The 17594-nt window shown below is 43.5% G+C and overlaps 1 protein-coding gene across 2 annotated transcripts in view; it reads left to right on the forward strand.

The window, feature by feature from the left end:
* The window catches only part of SH2B2 (SH2B adaptor protein 2), a 236713-nt gene that overhangs the window by 127018 nt on the left and 92101 nt on the right, over positions 1-17594 (forward strand). For both annotated transcript variants that reach the window (XM_063956060.1, XM_063956061.1), the window contains exons 2-3: positions 4691-5568; positions 13892-13993. In XM_063956060.1, coding sequence (XP_063812130.1) covers positions 4717-5568; positions 13892-13993 — 954 coding nt within the window. In that variant the 5' untranslated portion in view covers positions 4691-4716. The remainder of the gene's footprint in view (positions 1-4690; positions 5569-13891; positions 13994-17594) is intronic.

A 17594-nucleotide genomic window follows, 5' to 3' on the forward strand; every position in this document is an offset into this window, starting at 1 on the left:
GCCCAGGGTAATTTGGAAGTTCAAGCAAGAAGGAGGAATACTACTTCTAGTTGCTCCAGCGTGGCCCAGACGGCATTGGTTCTCAGACCTGCAGGGTCTCTTGATAGAGCGTCCTCTTCTACTTTCTCAACGCGTGGCTCTTGAAGCATCACTCCTGAGAGCAAAAGAATTCTCTGAGGCGGTCAGTCAAACTATGTTGAAAGCCCGTAAACCGGCTTCGGCTCGGATTTATTACTTGGGCCTTTGTCAATTTCAAGAGGCCTGGGTACATCCTGACAAGAATTTTCAGATACCTAAACGTATTCTTACTTCTTTTCCTTTCCCTCCAGACGATACAAAGTGTTAGTTAAATCCTCCTCCGGTGGATCCGTCAGTATACAGGTTATTGAAGTAGATTGTTCTTCCGGTCCCAGGGGCTACCTCACTGAAGGATGCATCTGACCGTAGGTTTGAAAACACCCTTAAAAATATGTACACTTCAGCGAGAGCTTCACTGAACCCAGTGATAGTAGGCTGCTGGGTTAATATAGAAGCATGGGCACAAAAACTCGCTTCAGGCATTCCGAGTGATATGCCCCAAGATGAGTTAATCACTTTGTCACAACACATCCAGGAATCTGTAGTGTACCTATGTGAGGCCTTCAGAGAGATCAGCCTGCTCGCTTCCAGAATCTCTGCTTTGGCAATTTCGGCACGCCGTGCGTTGTGGCTCCGACAGTGGTCTGCGGATTCTGAATCGAAAAGAGGGGTTGAAAGTCTCCTTTACACAGGCAATGCTCTCTTTGGAGAAGAATTAGATAAGTGGATATCTAAAGCTACAGGAGGTAAGTCCACTTCTCTGCAGCCCCACCTCCTCGCCATACTTATGCGGGACCCTCCTTTCGGTCCGCACGTTTTCATGGCACAGCCAGAGGTGGATCTCACGCCTCTCGTGGTACCAGAGGACGTGGACGCCGAACTGCCGCTACTGCTCCAACGGAACAGAAGGCGGCTGCCAAGCCCACTGCATGACTGTCTTCCCTCCCAACGTCTCAGGGACTTCAGTCATGTCTGGGAGGGCACTTGCCAAGACGCCTGGGTAAAGGGTCTCATTCGGCAGGGTTACAAGATCGATTTCGAAAGCATTCCCCCGAAACAGATTCTTCACTTCAGGTTTACCAGTTTTGAAAGAAAATTAGGTAATTCTGCAACAGGCCATTCACAGGCTTCTGGACCAGGCAGTGGTGATTACTGTGCCTCCACTGCACCACTGCAACAAAGGCTTCTATTTCAGTTTGTGTGGTGCCCAAGCCGAACGGCTCGGTCAGGCCTATCCTGAATCTGAAATCCCTGAATCCGTATCTACGGGTTTTCAGATTCACGATGGAATCGCTAAGGGCGGTAATTGCAGGTTTGGAGGAACAGGAGTTTTTTGTCTCCTTGGATATCAAGGATGCCTACCTCCCACATCCCAATCTGGCCTCCACATCAGGCATACCTGCGTTTTGCCCTCAAGGACAACCAGTATCAATCCAGGCCCTTCCCTTTGGACTCTCGTCAGCGCCCAGGGTTTTCACCAAGGTCATGGCAGAAATGATGTCACAACTTCGTCTTCGGGGTGTGAATGTGGTGCCTTACCTAGACGACCTCCTCATAAAAGCTTCGTCCAGGTAACGGCTACTGCACAGCATAGCACTCATTCAGAATTTGCTCATCCAACACAGGTGGATTCTCAATTTCCAAAAGTCTCAACTAGAACCCACACAAAGACTACAGTTCCTGGGGATGATCCTTGACACTGTGTCGCAACGGGTCTTCCTACCCCTGGACAAGGCCTAGGCGATTCAGACTGTGGTGCGATTGGTCCTACAACCTCGTCAAGTCTCCATACATCTCTGCATCCGTCTCCTGGGCAAGATGGTAGCTTCCTTCAAAGCTATTCAGTACGGTCGGTTTCCGCCCTTTTCAATTGGATCTGCTCTCCAAATGGACGGGTTCGCACCTACATATGCATCATATAATCCGCCTTTCCCCTCACTCTCGCCTGTTTATGCTGTGGTGGTTACAGAGCACACACTTATTGGCGGGTCAGTCGTTCAGCACCAGAAGCTGGATCCTCCTGACCACAGACGCAAGCTTCAGGGGTTGGGGGGCGGTGACTCAAGGCTCTCACTTTCGGGGTCGTTGGTCCACCAAGGAAGCTACTCTTCCAATCAACATTTTGGAGCTGAGGGCAGTCTTCAATGCTCAATGTCAGGCCTTCCCTCTACTACGAGGTCACCCGGTTCAGGTACAGTCGAACAACGCCAGGCTGTGGCGAACATCAATTGCCAGGGCGGGATGAAGAGCAGAGCGCCTATGAGGGAAGTCACCAGGATATTGCAATGCGCGTAGAAGTATGCCTCAGCAATCTCTGCAATCTTCATCCACGGAGTCGACAATTGGGAGGCGGATTATTTAAGCAGATAGGATCTAGACTCCGGAGAATGGGGCCTACACCCTCAAGTGTTCAACAGGATCATAGCTCGGTGGGGGACTCTGGAGATCGATTTGACGGCGTCTCACAACAACACCAAGCTCAACCGTTATTGTTCACGAATGCAGGATCTGGCCGCATTGGCAGTGGACGCACTGACAACACCTTGGTCTTTCCGGATGATCTACATCTTTCCTCCCTTCCCTCTGCTCCCTTGAGTACTGAAGCGGATAAAACACGACGGTGTGTTGACAATTCTCAGCACTCTGGATTGGTCTCGCACGGCGTGGTAACCCCGATCTGTACGATCTTCTTGTCGACGACCCATGGCCCTTGCCCCTTGAAGACGATCTTCAGCAAGGTCCTTTCGTTTATCCACACTTAAGGTGGCTACATTTGACAGCGTCGATGTTGAAAAGGCATTACTAGCACGGAAAGGTGTTCCACACTCAGTGATCCCTACCATGCTACGCGCCCGGAAGGAGGTTACTTCCAAACATTACCACCGCATTTGGAAAGCTTATGTGGTCTGGTTTGAACGGAAAGGTTCTCCATCCACAGTTTTCCGGTTGGGTCGTGTCTTATAGTTCCTGCAGACGGGTTTAGATGCTGGCTTACGGTTAGGGTCTCTAAAGGTTCAGATTTCGGCCTTGTCAATCTTCCAACAACGGTTGGCCTTGTTGTCGGACATCCAAATGTTTTTGCAGGGGGTGTTACGTATCCAGCCTCCATTTACTGCACTGTCTGCTCCTTGGGATTTGGCTCTTGTACTAGAGTTCCTCCAGTATTCGGTTTTCGAACCATTGGAAACAGCAGACTCTAAGTATCTCACCTGGAAAATGGCTACTCTCCTTGCCATGGCATCGGCTTGAAGGGTGTCTGAACTAGGAGCTCTATCCTACAAACCTCCTTACCTCATCTTCCACGCCAATAGGGCTGAATTACGCACTAGGCAGGCCTTCTTGCCTATGGTGGTTCTGGTGGTTCTAGTCTTTTCCCCTGGCTCCAGGGCTCTGGACGTCGTGCGGGCTCTCCGTATCTATGTAAAGAGGTCGGCCGATCTACGCAATACGGACTCCCTGTTTATCCTATTTGATGCAAACAAGTCAGGCTGGCCTGCCTCAAAACCGTCTATAGCTCGTCGGCTCAAATGTACTATTCAACAGGCTTATTCTTGGGCGTCTAAGCCACTGCCGACCTCCTTTACGGCTCATTCTATCCGTTCGGAGGGTGCTTCCTGGCCGGCTGCCCGGGGAGTTTCCGCCGCTTAGTTATGCCATGCTGCTAACTGGTTGGGTAGCAACACCTTTGTTAAGTTTTATAGGTTTGATACTTTGGCAACGCCTGACTCTTAATTTGGGCGTTTGGTCTTGCAGTGTTCTCAGCACACTCCCACCCGGATTGGAACATCCCCACTGTAAACAGCAACTCCAGTAGCCCCTATGGATGACTGAGAAAATGTGATTTTAGTACTCACCATTAAATCCTTTTCTCTGAGTCCATAGGGGATACTGTACGCCCACCGCGGTGCTATCTTCCTCCTGCAGACCTGTTGGTTGTGTGTTGCTTGATTGTATCAGCTGTTCTGTTCTCGGTTCTGTTCTTACGTTCCTGTTCTGTCTGTTCTCCTTACTTCTCCAGTCTTGTCCGTTCTCTTCGGGCACAGTTTTCTAGAACTGGGTCTGTTGGGAGGGGCATAGAGGGGAGGAGTCAGCAAATATACATATACACACACACACACACACATTAATTTTTAAAGTGCACCGACTCTCGCACCCCATCTATACCCCCTACTGTAAATAGCAACTCCAGTATCCCCTATGGACTCGGAGAAAAGGATTTAACGGTGAGTACTAAAATCCCATATTTACCCCAGCAGTAAAATAAATGTGTGAATATATTTCTATGATTATTAAAACAAAACAAGTGCATTGTTTTTCTGTTTTTGCTTTTTTTCTCTCGGAAGTATTAAAAAAAAAAAACGTAAAATTTACTTGACAGCCTTCAAAAAAAAAATTAAAAAATAATTATTACTAGTGAAAGTGATTTATAGAGTAAAAGTAAATGTAAACTTAGGTCTTGGCATATGATCCGAAACCTGTGAACACTTTTAGTAGACGAGGCCACTGCCAACTGCGAAGCTGCAGAGTGTCTAGAATATATGGTATAGATTTGCTTATAAAGGTTGTCAGCTCTCTGATTGGTCAGCTGAACATTTCTCTTCTTTCCTTGCAGATTTCTGGGAGTGGAGTGGAACAGCCATGAATGGTGATGCACTTAATCAAGACTCTTCCTCCCAGCTTCCTGACTGGAAGGAGTTCTGTGAGCTTCATGCACAAGCTGCTGCCGTGGACTTTGCCCAGAAATTCTGCCAGTTTCTAAGGGAGAACCCTCATTACAATGCTCCTGGGGCGGAAACATCATTCTCTAACCATTTTGCTGCCAATTTTTTAGACTTCTTCAGTTTTGAGGTTAGCAGGGTATATGTATCTGATTCTCCAACAAAATATAACATTGTGCCCTTTGTAGGACTACAAAACTGCCAGGTGCCTTTAGCCAGGGATTTTGTCCCCAGGAAAGAAGAAACCTCCACCGAGTCATTAGAGAGCATGGATAATCCTGTCACAAATAAATACTTAAGTCGGACTCAGGCCCGGACCCACAAGGTTTCATCTTATGGCCACTCCCGAAGCTCTGAGGATGTATCAGTCCATGGAAACGCCAAGCCAAAATTCAAGAAAGGATTCTCACTGAGAAATATGAGTCTTTGTGTAGTGGATGGCATGAAGGAGATGTGGCATAGGAAGTCTTCTCCGGAGCCTAGTACGGACAATGGGCAGACGAGACGGTCAGAGCGTGACCATTGCACAGCGGGTAACCAGGAACAAGTGGAGCCACGCGAAAAATGGACTCACAAATTACGACGGTCAAAAATGCAGGCAGCCAAAATAGATGTTGTTGACATTCAGAGAGAAGGAACACTCAGGTACATGGTGGCAGATGATACAAACTGTGTCGGCAGCTCTCAGTGGCAAAAATGCCGCTTGCTTTTAAGGAAAGCGGTAAAAATGGAGGGAGAAAGATTCCTACTTGAATTTTATGTGCCTCCTAAGGTAAGAAATCTTTGTCTTCGTATTATCACAATAAAAACATGTATTTGTTCTGCCTTGTCAAATAGAAATACGATAAACGCTATGAATTAAGTTTAGTTTTTATCATGCTTGGCGCTCTATGAAAATAATAAAACACACAGCAGGTCATAGGTAACTATCCCTAAGTACTGTACATGCGCAGAACAGGAGATCCGACCCCTCCTTGAAGCCTGCTCTCGGATTAGTCTCACAGCCACGGCTGTAAGCAGGGCTGTGTGATGTTATGTAATGGGGGTGGAGTGGGACATTGCAGCTTCTCATTAATCATCCTTCTCCCACTTCCATTTCACTCCATTTAAATGTCCACCACTTTAAGTAATGGCCTATACTTTTTGCAGCCTCAATAATGCGTTTTTAAAACACAGTAAGCAGAAAAATGTAGGTAGATGTTTATGTTTAACAGATTCCAAATTTTTTCACCTCTACTATTGCTGTAACAACAGAACTATCAAGTTTTTGGTTCTCAAACTCTGCACTCAGGACCCCAAACAGTTCAGGTTTCCCAGGTCACCTAGCAGGTGCACAGGTGTACTCATTACTCACTGACACATTTTAAAATATCTACAGGTGGAGCTTGCAATTCCGTGAGGAGACCTGGAAAACATTAGCTATTTGGGGTCCTGAGAACCCATGAATAAGAAATTAAAATTCCTTTGAATTTAAAATAATCTCCTTGGTGTGCAGAGCATGGTGGTTCGTTAGTGGATCCTGGCATATAGGGGGTAATTCCAAGTTGATCGCAATAGGAAATTTTTTAGCAGTTGGTCAAAACCATGTGCACTGCAGGGGAGGCAGATATAACATGTGCAGAGAGAGAGAGATTTGGGTGTGGTGAGTTCAATCTGCAATCTAAATTGCAGTGTAAAAATAAAGCAGCCAGGATTTAACCTGCACAGAAACAATATAACCCACCCAAATCTATCTCTCTCTGCACATGTTATATCTGCCCCCCCTGCAGTGCACATGGTTTTGACCAACTGCTAAAAAATTTCCTGCTGCGATCAACTTGGAATTACCCCCATAATGTTCACTATTGCAAAGCAAGGTGGACTTGGAATTCAGCTGCTGCATATCTGCACAAGTGTTAATAGAACATGGAGATTTGTTTCATGATGCTGTATATAATTTGCATGTTATTGCAGGTCCGGTATGTGGTCTATCAAGATCAAGATGTTACAAAAGAACTATGTTGTTATTTTTTTTTTACTTTAATGTCACATGTGGAAGTGAGGAAGAAACCTATGTAATATAATGTATAGTCACTAAACTCAGTGCTAATTTGCTTGTTGAGGTGTTTCGGGGATTAGCCTTTACATTCAGCCTCTACGTGTGAGTTACTTGTTTTTACTAGACCATGAATTATGGATGCATTTTGTTTTTCTGCAACACTCTGTGCTGTTGTAGGATCTCTCGTTCCATAGTCTGCTCTACTTCCCTCTTCACATCATGAACTCTTTCCCTACCGCAACACTCATCCAGTCTGCATATTGGCATATTCACGACAACGCAGCTGCTATCCCTCAGACCTGATGCCTCGTCAAAAGGGTTTTTTTGTTAAATAGGCCAAAAAATAACTTCCCCAAGTTATAGCCAACCCCAAAAATGACACATTTACCCTGTAATATGACAAAGTGCACAGACCCTAGTCAAATACACCTTAAAAAGTTTTTAGACCTGCCCTAAATGTTTATTTTTTGCTTTGTAGTAGGGAATCATTTTGCATTAATCTGGGGATCTTCTCACCCTCCTGTCAGCAGTTTGTATTTAGAGTTATTGTAGTTGTTTGGTGGAGATGTGACTATATTAGGTTGCACCTGTTACCTATACATAGTAGAGTCAATTTGTTGGCTGAATAGTATGACAGACATTCATGAGAATGCAGTAATTAGTAATGACATCACTCCTGCATGAGATACTTGAGAGACGATAAGAATAACCTACATAATGACTGTCTCTGCTTTATGAAGGCAGTGGATGCACTTTAGAAGCCTAGTAACACATAAATACGATTTTTGACCTAGTCATAGTAATTAGCCGAAGTGTATGTAGGTTGTTGGGTGTGAATGACCGCCTCTTTGCAATATGTTCCATCAGTTGTGTTCAGTAAATGTATCCTGGGACCCTGGGGAATCTGGGGTCATCTCTCATTCATGTTCTGCATTTATTTAACTAATTTACCATCTGCCAGCTCTGAAATACCATCAGACGCCACATTTTAACAAATTACTTTGTCCTACCCAGAGACCTTTGTTGTATTCATCCAATCGTATTTTCAAAGAACTAAACTGGTCTTCTGTTTAGATTTTCTCAATAACACTGACTCGATTTGGTAGTTTTGAGTCATGGGTGTTTTCTTAAAGTGCCTCACCGTTATCTCATTTCACATTACAATTAAACGGGAACTTTACACACAATGCTCCATTAATAATTCATATTCCTCAGTTTATAACAAAAAGTTTTGCATGCTGTTGTTAGAAGATGTTAAGCTGACTTCTGATAAGCATTTATTATATTTTATTTAACTTTTGCTTGTGAAATGATGTATCAATTCAGATTGAAAAGATAGAAGTCTATATCAGGCGTTCTCAGTGCCAGTCCTCAAATACCACTAACAGGTCATGTTTTATGGATTTCTTTAATCATGCACTGAGGAGTTAATCTATTTTGCTGGGTCAGTAAATTATCCCACCTGCTTACAGACAGATATCCTTAAAACATGACCTGTTGGGGATACTTGTGGGGGCGATGCTTTTAGCATCTCGCGGTCGGGATGCCGGCAGTCATGTGACCAATGCCGGAATCCCGACACTACTTGGAATCCCGGCGTGGGAACACCAACATCCTGAAGGTAAGTTACTGTTAGGGTTAGGGGGTTGGGGGGTTTAGGGTTAGGCACTACAGGAGGGGGGTAGTCGTAGCCGCCACCCCTAGAGTCTTATCCCTAGCCGCCATAAAATAATTACCCTGTCCCCTGTCAGCATTCTCAATGTCGGGATGCCGTTGTTGGTCATGTGACTGCCGGTATCCCCTTGCGGGTTGAGGTTCAGATCCCCTGGTCTATTTAAGAGATGTTGACAGGCAGCTAAAACTACTGTTACTTTTATTGCTTGCTGCATTTTTTATGAAGGTTTGATAAATATTTTTTTGCCCACATTCACAATTTATATTTTCATGTATTAAAATGCTCTTGCCAGGAGACGGACTCCGATAAGAGCAAATCCTGACAAAGACCTGGATGCAGTGTAAAAGCATAACGCTATCACAATTCTAATTCTTCCGGATTCGGGATCCCCGACAGCCAATGCACATGTTGGTCACTGCATGTGTCACTGGGGGCTGGCTCCCTCTCCGAAAAACTTTGGAAATTAGTAGCCTATAGGCCAGGCATGTCCAAACTGCGGCAAATTGCTTTATCCTATTAGGGGCCATAGCTTTGAAGCCTATTGGGGCTGCACATGCTGTTGGAAATAGAGGGACCCCAAGAAAGAAACATATTCACCTGTTTGAAGGCAGTTCACTTGCTGATGCTCAACCCCTGGTGCAAATTGTGAATTGATGACAATTGGCTGCTGGTTCTGATTGTCTGAATGCTTTAGAATCCTCCCCCCTGAAGCTGGGTACACATTAGCCGACAATTTTAGCAATTTGCCCGATAACGGGGGTCATTCCGAGTTGATCGCTCGCTGCCGATTTTCGCAGAGCAGCGATCAGGTGAAAAAAACAGCATTTCTGCATATGCCCCGCAATGCGCACACGCGACGTATGGGTACAAAGCTCTTTGTAGTTGTGCTCAGGTTCTAGCAAAGTTTTCCTTCGCACTGGTGGCCGCAAGAAGATTGACAGGAAGGGGGCATTACTGGGTGTCAACTGACCGTTTTCAGGGAGTGTTTCTAAAAACGCAGGCGTGGCTGGGCATTCGCTGGGCGGGTGTATGATGCCAAATCCGGACATTAATAGGCTGAAGTGATCGCAAGCGCTGAGTAGGTTCAGAGCTACTCTGAAACTGCACAAACTGTTTTTGTAGAGCTCGGCTGCACATGCGTTTGCACTTCTGCTAAGCAATAATACACTCCCCAGTGGGCGGCGGCATAGCGTTTGCACAGCTGATAAAACTAGCTAGCGAGCGATCAACTCGGAATGACCCCCAACGTTTAGTCCTTAGGGTAAATCGGTTAAATTGTTCTAATGTATAACCACTACATGGCTAGCGATATGCTCTTCTGCTCTTTACATGCTGCTCAATCAGGGGATGTCTCTAGCGATGCCATGCTGCCAAATGCAGCTTGGCCCCGGCTTCCCCTGCGCTGTCGCCCCGTTGCTGCCGGCATCGGCGAGTGTGTATGCACCTCCGCTGGGTCTGTCACTCGATCTCGCTGGGTACACATTATCATTTAATGTGTACTCATTATAGTAATGTGATTTCTTCATTGTACTGTCATTACTATATGTCCCTACATCTTTGGAGGGGGAGTCGGCCATGCCCCTGTTGCGCGTCCCGCTGGGGGCATGCTCAGAGCTTCCCAAGCTCTACTGTTTATATGCTATGCACATGTGCGCAGCATCCGTTCACCACTTGTCTGTTATGTAGTGCAGCAGGTGAGAGAGAGAACTTTCCACCCTGTGCGGCCTATGGGTGGGATGGTGGGACAGTGCCTAAAATGTGGGACTGTCCTGACAAAATTGGGACAGTTGAAACGGATGCATTATTACAGTGATATTAGAAATTGGTCTGAAGCAAATTTCCATTTGAACCTTTAAAAGGGGAAGGTGACAGAAATGTGTGTATTGATATTAACATTCTTTCATTTTATCTTTTACGTTTCATTCTCATTTTCTAAAGGCCAGTCCTGCGAGCTAAGCATTACCCCTTTTCAACCTAAGTCCCGGGTCTGAACTGGCACCGTTCACACTGCATACTAGTGCAGTGCCGGTACTTGGAGATGACATCATCTCCGTGCGTCAGGAAAATGGCTCTCCCCATGCTGTGAACAGTTCCCAATATGGTTGTCTCAGGTTACCTGTTTACATGGAGCCTTACCTGAGTCCTTCCCAGGAAATACACTGCTCGCCAGCAGGGTCGGGTTAAGCCATTTCCACTGACAAAACTCCCGGGTTGATGCGTGTTCACATGCAATAAACCATCATTTTCAGCTCACTGGAAAAGGGGTACTTTCTCCAGGGCGCTTATGCTTGCGATTTGTTAGTAAATTCCATCTAATGCAGAATGAGCCATTATAGGGGGTCATTCTGAGTTGATCGCTCGCTAGCTGTTTTTAGCAGCCGTGTGAACGCATAGTCACCACCCACAGAGAAGTGTATTTTAGCTGTGCAAGTGTGCGAGCTCTTGTGCAGCCGGGCAGTACAAAAACAGTTTGTGCAGTTTCTGAGTAGGTCTGAACTTACTCAGCCGCTGCAATCACTTCAGCCTGTCCGGTCCCAGAATTTGACGTCAGACACCCGCCCTGCAAATGCTTGGACACGCCTACGCTTTTCCAAACACTCCCAGAAAATTGTCAGTTGACACCCATAAACGCCTTCTTCCTGTCAATCTTCTTGCGATCGGCTGTGCGAATGGATTCTTCGTACAATCCATCGCCCAGCAACGATCCGCTTTGTACCCGTGCAACGAGCCTGCGCATTGCGGTGCATGCGCAGTAGTGACCTGATCACTGCGCTGCGAAAAACGGCAGCGTGCGATCAGATCGGAATGACCCCCATAGTCCATTCTTTATGCTCTGTGTGTGATCCATTGAAAAAAATGTAAATTGAAGCTCATTATTTGGATGGTATGTTGCTGTTGTAATACTATAAAATATAAAAAAAGCTAATTAAAGCTAATGATACCACAGCAAGACTGGCATAGCCTCCATTAAATGAATGGTTTTCTTTCCCCCTTTTTTTTTTATTTTTTTATATAGATTCATATCTAAAATATTCAAATTCCTTCTTTTGGCATCAGCTGCTCTCCTCTCAGCCGTTTACTATGCTTGCGGTCGTGATAATTGGTTTGGGTGGAAGTACTATGAACTTTAATGGCAACCTTAACAAAGGGAGAAACAGCGAAAGAAAAAACAGCCACTTACAATACTAAGAACCTGTTTAATTTCCTTTGTGTACAAGACCAAGACCATTAAGAGGATTGCATGGCTTTTACCAGCTGAATACTGTATATATTCTTTCAGTAAGGTCTCTGACTCCCTAACAGAGTAAACATTTAGTTTATTGGAACCTTAAAAATAGTAGTAGATTTAATATACTAAAAATAGGAAAAAAAAACCTTAAGGGAAAGGGGGGGGGGGGGGGGGGGGGAGCAAATCAGTTGCTTTCACTGAATATGTGATAAAGCAATTTACACATACACCGTTTAATCTGAGTTTATCTGTGATGTAAAGTTATTTTTTACCTAGATGGTAGAGCATATTTAAAGGGTGTATCACTATGGGGTCTATTCAAGTCGGATTTCCCGACTTGTCAGATTAATGGGAGTTTCCGACAATTTAATTTATTTGACCTATTCAATTAAGCTCCCGTTTATCCTACAAGTCAGGAAATCTGACTTGTCGGTAAGCACGTGGATTTGCGGAATAGCCGCGGATCCACGTGTTTTGTTGGATTCGCGGCCAAATCTGACAGGTTTTAGCCCCGTTTCCAACAATGTCAATCCGATTTAAAATAAAGTCAGATTGGCATTGTTGGGAACGGCCAAATCCTGTTGGATTTGAGTGCGGATTGAATGCTGAAATGTCGGATCCGACATCAATTGAATATACCCCTATAAGTGTGTATTTGTTTAGGGTTGTTTTTTTTTTTTTTTTTTCTCAATTCCCCCCCATTTTAGATTATTTTATAAACTTCTTAACGGCTGATGTCAGCATACAATTCTACATCAGGTGAATAGAGGAAAAAACATATCTACAATAAAGATATTGAAACATATTGGCGGGGAAAAGGGATAGCTTTATTTAATTATTTATTGAAAGGAGGGAAAAGGTATTGTATTGTGGTGTAAAAAGAGCATCTCTGCATATAGTATCGCCATTTTGGCCAAATAATCCAATAAAATGTGTAGATGGGGGTCAACTGCCAACACATCACTACCAACTCAAGTTTTAGAAGGGGGCCAACTGCCAGCCCATCGCCAACACCTCAAGACTTAAGTTCCCTATACATCAGCGACCTATTACCGCTATTTGACAATCCTGGATGGGACAGGGATTTGGGAATATTAAACATGTTTAAAAATCCTGATTCCTCACTCCTTATCAAAAACGGTCGGGATCTACAAATTGGGCATTTTTAACACTTTTAATTTCCCACAATGGGCAATTGTTCCGATGGTTAAGGCGATTTCCCTTCACCCTGGACCATCACAGATTGCCTTTAGACACTAAACGATTTAATGAATGGCAGAACGATCTCTCGTTACGTCTTTCATTAAACTGTGCAGTACGGCCAACTAGAAGACGTTGCATATGACCCGCTGGAACACACAATCGGGCATGCACATCAGATGAAATGCGCAATTTCTTGTTCCGATATCATCCTGATGTGTATTTGGCCTAAAAAGATGTGGACCAACTGCCAGCACATCACCAACAACTCAAGACGTTTGGGAACCTCTAACTTAACCTATGAAAAGTAATTATTTTTGGGCAGGTGCATAAATGAAGTAGGAAGGTGATTGCACATGGCCCCTATTGATCTATGCATGCAGTACCTCACCGACGACGCTAGAATTGATCCAGCCACTTGCATCTCTGTGTGCAGTCTTTGTGTGGGATTCAATTCTTTTCACCCCTTACCACACCCGTTCTGTTTCTGCCCTCAGGGACGTTGTATCATTATCGGAGTAGCGAGGCACTCAACTCTTTACACAGCTGATTATTATGGGTGCAATATGAGCGATAACAGAGATCATTTTAGAAAGGAAATTGGGTGTGATATATAATTTGAATCTCCCCCTTTGAGTGGTAACCATGGGGGCGCATGCGCAGTGCAGCTCGGATGCGTGTGCATGCGGCCACTTCTGAATCAGTTCCTTTATCTCTGTGAAAAAAAATCTATATATCAACAAAATGGAACCAGCTTACATTACAGCAATAGTTACTGGTAGTTACTGACACACACACACACACACACACACACACACACACACACACACACACACACACACACACAAATAATGTATATTCCCAAATTCTTTCATGACCATTTTAAGGATCCTGAATTAAAGTTGTATTTATTTGGATTATGTGGCAATAATTTCCAAATTTAACTCTTGCAGACCTCAAAACCTAAAGTAAGCATTCCACTCTCTGCAATTACCGAGGTCCGAACTACAATGCCATTGGAGATGCCTGACAAAGACAATACGTTTGTACTAAAGGTAAGTCAGAAGTAATTTTTGGTGTATTAAACTGTTTTCACTTCACCTCTTAGCGTCTTCACTACTGAGCCTATATTGGCACTTTTTGGGCTGGTCACATTCCAACACATACTTACTGACTTTCTGGCTGCTCCCTTCAGGGATTACCAGCATTGTAAAGCAAGGGGGCGGGGCTATGATTACGCAATTCAGCACTGCTGGCGGTGGAGGCCGTATCCGGGAGACTTGCCTACTTTTCCGGCCGACTGGGAGTGCCACACAATTTTCTGGAGCCTCTCTGCCGTTCCGAGAGAGTAGACTTGTATCATTCCAACATCTTAATCTGTCATTATTATGTAAGTTTCTACACAAAGCTTCTTCTGCTCAGAAGACTTTTTTGAAATTTCAGAAAATAGTATACGTTTGCATATTTCACCTCACACGGCAAAGAACGTCTACCCAAAATGGCCAAAAAAGTGCTTTTTTTATTGACGTGACAAAATAAAGAAGTAAATGTGTGTATTTGTTTTTTAAACACAAGAAATACTTTGTGCATCTTTCTTCAGCATTATTTGCAAAACTGCAAAAAGATGTAGGATTCTACAATAAAATCTGTACTTGATAATGCATTTTTTGAAGCACAAAAATGTTTTGGAATAATATGGTATCCCAATCAGTCATACTATTTGTAGACAACCTACTGCATTAAATAAGAGTATCCCAGCATTTATTGATGCCAAGATAGGGGATATCTGGGAATTAGAACCCCCAATTCTGGGTTTCATAACCGTTTCACTAATATAGCATGCTATTATCTATTGGTCACCAGGAAATAATTACTATGGGGTCACATTGTTCGAAAGAGAGGATACCCCTCTTTCAATCAAGGGTGTATCTGGGTGTCAGGAAGGGGGAGGTCAGGCACTCTTCCATTATCCGGCTCTACTAGTTTTCGTGCTGAGGACAGGTTTATGTCGAGCACGGCATACAGACATGGTAGTAATGTGATGTAAAGCATTGTAACTGTGTCGGCTTTAAAACTTTACATATTATGTTTTGTATTTGTTTCATTGCTGCTATTTCACTGCCTCAGGCCAAGGCTGGAGGGCATCCCATGAATGTTCGTGTTCCTCTTAATAATGAAGCTGAATTATCTCTGCTGGATTGTTATATAATCCCAGTTTGGGGAATCTTGAATATATGTAATCAGATTATTTGATACCCAAAGTATGATGCTGCGATCACCATGCTCCACAGTAGGGATGCAACATCATTTTTCGAATTAAGGCCAAAAGTTTCAACTATGGTCTCATCAGACTGTAATACATTTTCCTACATGGTACTGCATGTCACTTATTGATGATAGATCTCACTGTGTTCCATACTCTTTTCCTGATTGGTACAGTACCTTTCAAAAGTGGCATCTCCTTGCAGACCATGGCTATCCCAGTAGAATGCAATTTAGAAAACTACAAGGAAATCGTTCAGGAACTGCTGATCTTTACTTGGGTTAATCACTTTCATAGTTGGCAGGTACTGTATATGCTAATTGCCATTGAACATATTGCGATTAGGTAATGCTGAATTCAGCTGCCACCCCATTATAAAAGGGTCTGCACACTTTTGCAACAGGTATTGTAGGTTTTGTTTTGTTTTTTTCTTCTTTAGTAATTAGTTTTCCTAAAAATATGTCAATTTATGTTTTATTTGCATTTTGGTGTGTGTGTGTGTGTGTGTGTGTGTGTGTGTGTGTGTGTGTGTGTGTGTGTGTGTGTGTGTGTGTGTGCGTGTGTGTGTGTATTTAGTGCGTGTATTTAGTGCCAGCATGTTTATTACATTCCACTGTGCTATATATTTGGGAACACACAAGTAGCTTCATTGGAACATATCCATTCCTTATTCATCCCCTGTTCACCAAGAATAAAGATAATTGCTGGCCAGTGTTTATCATAGATTAAAATTACTGTTCCACCTAAAATTGAAAATATTTGTCAGTATCCCTCAGAACTTAGCACCTTGGGACATGGGGACTAGACATGCCAACCATACTGTAGCCAGCCAGTGATTCCTTTAGTGAGCTTGTAAATGGTTGCACAGGCATTTCCTGATGTGTGAAAGGGACTAAACAAGTCTTTGAGGTGAAATAAGGATAAACCTAACCACAAAAACCTACATCAGAAGATTAACATGTACAATAAATTCAGCATTTATATTGGGAGACCGAAAATATATCTGCGGGGCAACATTGCCGTCCTTATTAAAATGTAATCTAATAGACAATAAACTACTGTATTTTGTTTGTTTGCAGCATGTTTCTGTCCAGTTAGAAAAGCAATGTCAGTATATTAAAGGTGAGCAGAAGAGGTGATATGCTATACTGTAGCCCATTCCAGGTGGACTACTGTAAATGTACCATTTAAAATGACTTTACCAGCTATAGATGTAGCCTCAATACACCACGAGTCAGCCTCCAGGTTCCGTGCAACTCTGCTAGTGTTGGCCATCTTTTTTTATTTTTTTTGCTTAAACCGCGTCTCCCGGTGCGTCCTAGTCGCACTGTGACTAAGAAACATTTTTGTAAAATAAACGCAAAAAGACGCCCGATTTTAGCAGAGTCTCATGGGAACCTGGCAATCCTAGAGGGGCTGTTTGGCACAAATGTAGCAATGATGTATGAGGGCACATCTGGGTCATTCAGTTTCAAGTGAACCAGTGCTCCCCTTCTGACCATCTCCAATTTTGATAACATTTTACATGGAGGTTGGCATATATATCAAACTACAGTAAGTTTGAGAACGTTTTTGTTCACAATATGCTATAGTAGTAAGACTATGACCCTCAGGGTGGGAGTAGATAAAAATTAGTTTGATCTATATGCCAACCTCCATGTAAGCATTTATCAAAATTGAAGATGGTCAGGTGTAGACGATCTTCAAAATTTGTCCACTTGACATGGAATGGCCATCTGTAGATGTTTTACACATATCTGATTTCCTGTCACCAGATGTATCCTTTTTTGATACGCTGTGTGCAGTGCATGAAAATACTGTTGGATAGAGCCCCATCCATTACCATCCATACAATCTATTTTTCCTGTTGGTTATGCTGAGCATATGTTGTCAGATCACTGATAATACATTTTACAGTGTTACTTTTTCCACATTTTGTTATGTTACAGCCTTATTCCAAAATGGAATAAATAAAATTTTTCTCTCAAAATTCTACACACAATACCCCATAATGACAATGTGAAAAAGTTTTTTTTTGAGATATTTGCAAATTTATTAAAAATAAAAAACTAAGAAATCAATGCTATTGCTCAATACATTGTTGATGCACCTTTGGCAGCAATTACAGCCTCAAGTCTTTTTGAATATGATGCCACAAGCTTGGCACACCTATCTTTGGGCAAAACTGCGTCAGTGCACAGCCATTTTCAGATCTCTCCAGAGATGTTAAATCGGATTCAAGTCTGGGCTCTGGCTGGGCCCCTCCAGGACATTCACAGAGTTGTCCTGAAGCCACTCCTTTGAATTCTGTTTCTCATGGTCTGAGAGTCCTTCAGGTGCATTTTGGCAAACATATATATATTGGTAGATGCTCAATTAGCTTAGTGATATCA

The sequence above is a fragment of the Pseudophryne corroboree genome, chromosome 2 (assembly GCF_028390025.1).
Source record: "Pseudophryne corroboree isolate aPseCor3 chromosome 2, aPseCor3.hap2, whole genome shotgun sequence".
Lineage (NCBI taxonomy): Eukaryota > Metazoa > Chordata > Amphibia > Anura > Myobatrachidae > Pseudophryne > Pseudophryne corroboree.